The sequence below is a fragment of the Pseudomyrmex gracilis genome, unplaced genomic scaffold, assembly GCF_002006095.1.
Source record: "Pseudomyrmex gracilis isolate BER0280 unplaced genomic scaffold, ASM200609v1 scaffold_19, whole genome shotgun sequence".
Taxonomy (NCBI): domain Eukaryota; kingdom Metazoa; phylum Arthropoda; class Insecta; order Hymenoptera; family Formicidae; genus Pseudomyrmex; species Pseudomyrmex gracilis.
The window spans coordinates 908304-914174 of NW_018020603.1; the positions used below are offsets into that span (position 1 = coordinate 908304).

The 5871-nt window shown below is 41.9% G+C and overlaps 1 protein-coding gene across 5 annotated transcripts in view; it reads right to left on the reverse strand.

Annotated features, from left to right (window-relative positions):
- LOC109851696 (fasciclin-2) overlaps positions 1 to 5871 on the reverse strand; it is a 104366-nt gene that overhangs the window by 24925 nt on the left and 73570 nt on the right. For all 5 annotated transcript variants that reach the window (XM_020422029.1, XM_020422027.1, XM_020422028.1 and 2 more), the window contains exon 2: positions 98 to 269. In XM_020422029.1, the coding sequence (XP_020277618.1) occupies positions 98 to 269 (172 nt within the window). The remainder of the gene's footprint in view (positions 1 to 97; positions 270 to 5871) is intronic.

Sequence of the window (5871 nt, forward strand, 5' to 3'; positions counted from 1 at the left end):
CGTCTCGGAAATCTCATTTGCAAGCGAAAGGAAGAGCAAAACAAAAAAAAAAAAAAAAAAAAACAGAGATCGCGTCGATTGACGATAATTGACTTACCTCAACCTGTCGATCTCGCGGTTTTGTGGATCAAGCCATTGCATGTCTGTGATAAGCTGAGGATCTTCCACCTTTGGTTTACAAGTGAGTATAATACTTGACCCGATGGGCTTTGTCTGGGTCTCGCCGTTCGGAAGTATTTCTAGATACGGGTCCGTCGCGTTCACGTAAGCTGCAAGAAAAAAGGAAAAACCACAAATGTAACCAGTCATTACGCTGACAAGAAAAACGAATGCATGTGGCGATCTCGCTATGGAAGACACCGGCCGGTGGAAAAACACCCCGGTGAATGCCCAGAGCGATTGCACGTAATTCAACGATAATGATACGATTACGGGGCAACTCTGACGATCGCCGCGCTTTATTTTTGCAGACGCCGCGAACAAGCAGAAACAGCGAGCGCATACACATTGCGGTCGAGAAAAGAGCGTGCAAATGCGATCTCGCGCACATTGCGTCCCTTCCAATTTTCCATGGGACTTACGTGATTCTCGTTTGCGGTTAAACCGCTCGTTTAAATTCCTTACACAGTTTATATCAATCAAAAGTTGCATACAAGAGTGTATATCACTTTATATCACTTTATATACTATAAAATAACAAATATACAAGGTGTCTGAAAAATTTTGATTAAGTCGAAATATAAAAATAAATCGAATCACAATTTGAACAGAAAAGTCATTTATCATTTTGCAAAATTTGTGATACTTACTGTGATACTTATTAATTAATGCGAGCCAATGAGCGCGTGGGAAGCAATGGTCCAGTTTCTGTGGGCGTGTATAATTTTCAATTGTAAAAAAATTTGTATATCTCATGCAATGTTTTAGCAACGAGAGACAGAACAAGTGAACAGTGTGTGAACACAGCTTCTTGCGATCAGCTGTTTCACAATTGAAAATCAAACACGTCTAAAGAGTTCATCGCGCTCACATTAATTGATTAATAAATATTGCGAATTTGACAAAACGGTAAATAACTTTTCAGATTGATCCAATCTAGTTTCATACTTCGCCTGCGTCAAAATGTTTCAGACATCCTGTATATGTATATCTACAACACCGTATATATTTCTCAATACTCTTCATACAAAGAAACTATCTCACACTTAAGTTCTTATGTTATCTTTTTTCATTGAATTTCTCGACATTCCTATTAAACTTATAAAACTTGAAATTTGGTTTCTCTCTTTCAATGACAATTTGAAGAAAACTGAGAAAGAGAAATTATAACTTTTAACAAAGGTGCGCGGACGCCTTACCCACGTGAGACGTGGGACGAGGCGATACTCTCCCCGGGGATGGCGTTGACGGCGCTGTCAGCACGTAAACGCAGAACACGGAGAAGCAGATTGACGTTGTCTCGGCGCTCATGACTACGCGTCGCGCGCAGCGCAAAGCAGCAGCCCCGGAGATGCGTGCGCGAACTGTGACGGCGGAATGCGTGCGCTACATTGTCGGAATGCGGGATGGGTGTCCGACGTCCGACGGACATAACAGGAAGCGAGAATTGAGCTAATTAATTGCGGTGAGCGAAAGTGCGGAATTGCCCTAACTGGGAAACGCTCCGTGACCTCCTCCTCTTTCTCTTGCCCCCTCTCCCACACCTTCTCACAGTCATCCGCGGAGCGGGCAGCGAGCTGCATCAACGGTGTAATGCGGAATAGATGCTTGCCCGTCTTGCCTCTTCGCGCCGTGTGCCAACTCCGCAAGCTCATTAGCTCGTTAACTTCGCGCACGTAAGCCCGGGCTACCTGACGAATGGAAATAACGACGAGGAGAGGAAATCATTATCGAATTTACGATGGGCCAGCTGCCGCGAGCAACTACACGTTAAGTTCGTGGGAATATATCTTTGAAGCGCGCGCGGGAAAGTGCCGATTTACGATCGGACGCGGTTAATTACTGCTCGAAGCGCGGCCAGCTCAAAGTGCCCACATCGCGCGGCCTCGACGCGGTCGATTTCCGTTTTATGCTGATTAAGTGCGGCGATAATGGATCTTGCACATTGCCCACCGGCGCTGGATCGTCGCACCCTTATGCGCACCTGCAGTTGTCAAGTCGACAAGAGCGTTTCACACAAAGCGCAGAAGGGAAATCGAACAGCTCTCTGTGAAAACAAACAAAAAAAAAAAAAACAACCCTCTCGGTTTTAGCACAATGCGATGAGCGAGCCGTGTAATCGAAATACGGGATCGGGGGCAAGCTCGCCTAAATGATTCTTTTTTTCCTTGGCGCACACGCGCGTCGTTGTAACAGTTGATCTCGCAAATACTGAAAACCCTACCCGCGGAGCGGTACCGTAGTTAGGTATGTGAAAATAATTGAATACGGATTTCACAAAAAAAAAAAAAAAAAAAAAAAAACAAGTTAGGGGAGTTCTCACGGAACAGAGAACCGAGATACGCCGTTGGCGCGAACGAGCAACTCGCGTGTGACGCAGGTCGCGTCTGACGTAATCGGCAATGGTACGAAAATTGAAACCGCCGCAAATTGCCGGCGGAAAAAAAATTCGACCTCTCCCGTTCTCGCGTTCACAGCGAAAAAGCGCGAGTCCCACTTGCGCGAATATTATATATGAAAATGACGCGTCAACACAACGAGGAAAGTGGAATTTTTATGCGAAATTTACGTGCACACACATTTGAAAATCGGGAGAATAACGCAGTTTGAATTTCTTTTCTATTTGTCACCCGTCGTGTTTTGTATTCTTTCAATTTACTTGTTAAATTATAATAATGTCACGTTACATGCGTCAACGTTCTTCGATTCTTCCAAACAAGATTTATCGATAATCGTTATCTCGCAACAACTGATAACGCCACTAGACAACGCACTTATCTCGCAAGTGAACTTCTTCGTAACTTTATGTTACACTCTATTATACCGATGTTACGACAATATTCTTGATAAGATCTCGTATTATCCTTCAAATGAATTACTGTTCACTTTAAATTGCCCTCGCCATTAATTCTAATGCGTCGTTTAAAAATATCTACGGCGTAATCTGAGATGATTATTTCATCGCGGATAATGCAAATGCATCGCCCGAAGATCCGTTAATTTCTGTAATAGCTTGCGCGCAGGGACGCGGAAAGGTTGCAAAACCTTCCTAACGGAGAAACTTCCTTAATTGGCCTAAGACTCATCGGGATGAATTCTTGCGTGCGGTCAATTAAAGGATTTCGCCCCGCGCGCGCGTCGCTTTGCCTCCGGGAGGATTGGAAAGGGACTTGAATCGCGCTTTTGCGACATCTTTCTATACCGGTTGGAAACTTGCCGGATTTCTTACAATGCAGTGGAATGTGACAATTATCAAGTACATCAAGTTCACAGATCTTTTGATAAAAATTTAAAAAAATAAAAAACAATTTTTCTTGTTTAGTTCACTGAAGAATATTTAAAAAAAAGTAAAACTTAATTGTTTTTACGAAATAAAAGTATTTTACATAACACTAACATTTTATGTATTGACTCGCACAGGCCCTTCGATCGTTTTATTAAAACAATTATCCTTTGAAAAATTAATAACATTGCGAAAAAAAATATAAATTAATAATTAGAGAAGCTCGTGAGACAAGGAAAATCTACTGATGACTGAAGCCAATACGAGTCAATATACAGGTTCTTCGTGTATGTAAATTGTCACTTAATTATAAATTACGTATTATGAATTAATTATATCCATTAATATTTTATACACGCTAGTCAAACTAAATCGTTGTTAATTGTTTGAATTAACATTGATACTTGAAACATTAACTCGAGCGATAGCGAGCGAAATATCGCTTTTCTATGTTAACGAAAATTCGCACGCAAGAGCGAACTTACAAATTGCGATACAAGTTTCGGTACATTTGTGTGTTAATTGAAGTATGTATCTGGAAAGAGCATCGCGATAAGACACTGAAACGCTCGTTTAACGCTGTCGACATTTGCATCGCAAAGTCTGCTCGAAGTTGGCACCGAGCGAACGGAACGAAGAGAATGTGCCAGGATACTCTCAGTTGTCGCTAATTGTCTCCAACTGCGCATCACGCACAATGGGCATAATCAAGTCGTTTGATTAATGACACGAAAGTATGCCTTTCGTTCCGCTATCGACTCCCCTCCCTCAATATCTCAAACGGCAATCTCGAAATACACGAATTCTGGAGACTATAATTTTGACCAGCTGCCATCCCGGAAGCTCGCGCGCACAATGGCAAATCCTCCTCCCCCCCCTCCCCACTCGGCATTGGGGGATCTCTAATTTCTCTCTCACGGTTCCGTCATTCCCGATAAGAGATTTCGCAATCACAAGAGGGTGGACCGCCTAAGGATTACGTCCCCACGAGCATTGTCTTCCGTAAGAACGGCTTATTTATTCGCCGACTCTCGCGCTGTCACGACAACGTCGTTTCGTTCTCGCGATAAGACATTCGCAAATTCATCATTTCCGATTCGCTTTAGGCGAGGAGGCGGGCGAGCGGGCGCGGCCTTTAGGGTAAATTATAAAGATTTTCCTATCGTCATTCGGGAGTCGTGTAATGTGTCTCAGAAGGGGCAAGCGAGCAGACGGTCCCCCTCTGAACAATAGCGGGAACATAAATCGCAATTATGTTTCCGGCGTGCTGAACTTATTCGATATTATCTACTTATATGTTGCAAAGAGTAGTTCTCTCAGCAATAAGAGGATTCGGTTAAGTCACAGAGCAGATCCACATAAAGTTGAACTAAAACCATTGTTTTTTCTTCAATAAATAAATAAAAGAAGCCAATAACAGTTGTCCGAACACAATTGTTTTTTTTTTTATTTTTATTATAAACAGGTTGCATACTGGAGGATGCGGTTTTTTATTGATATTTTATTGATATTTTATTGATATTTTATCGATATTAAGTTTCTCATAATAAAAATTAAAAAACCATGTTTGGATTTTTTTGGGTTTCGTTATTTATTTAAAAATTCGGAGTTATTATCATTGTAAATTAATATTTTTTTTCAATATGAAATATCAATTGTATCACATAACAATTCGAAAAAACCCAGAGCGGCACAACAAATTGTTTTTTAAACATGTCTGCTCGTATTTTCTCACTGTGTGCACAAAAAAACACGCTGACGTCATGACGAGTCATTGTAGTCGTGGAAAAAAAAAAAAAAAAAATCATCAACTGCACTATCATTAATTGCTCGTTAATATCGCGTTCAAAATGCATCCGTCATTACGCGTGAGATAGAACCCGCCTGTTCATCATTCGCGATGCGCCATTACGTCGTTATACGAAACTCATTCGGCGCGAACTGCCGAAGAGAGCAACAATACGGAGGGGTTGTTGTTGTTCCTAGGGAAGCTCGCGTCCCCGACATTTAACTCCCCCTTTCCTCTTTCGAGTATTCGCGCTCGGACAGATTCTATAATCGGTTTCACAAATTCGCCCGAGTCACCGCATTTCGCTTCTCTTCACTTCTCTCTCCGCGTTTACAATGGTGTACCGCACCAACCATTATCCACCCTTGGAGACTCGCAAATTCATCGTTTCCGGGACGCGTACCACGTGTTCATCCGTGGCGAGGGGAACGGAAGAATTTTTTTCTTGAAGATTCTCTTCGTGGAGAAACATCGTAATTGACTAAGTTCATCGGGGTCGACTACGGTCGATGCGCAAAATTGGTATATCAAGGCGGGAGAGCGGTAATAACGAACAAATATACACATCATGTATATATGTATGTCACACGTCACAATATATAATATGTTTATAATATATATATATATATATATATATATA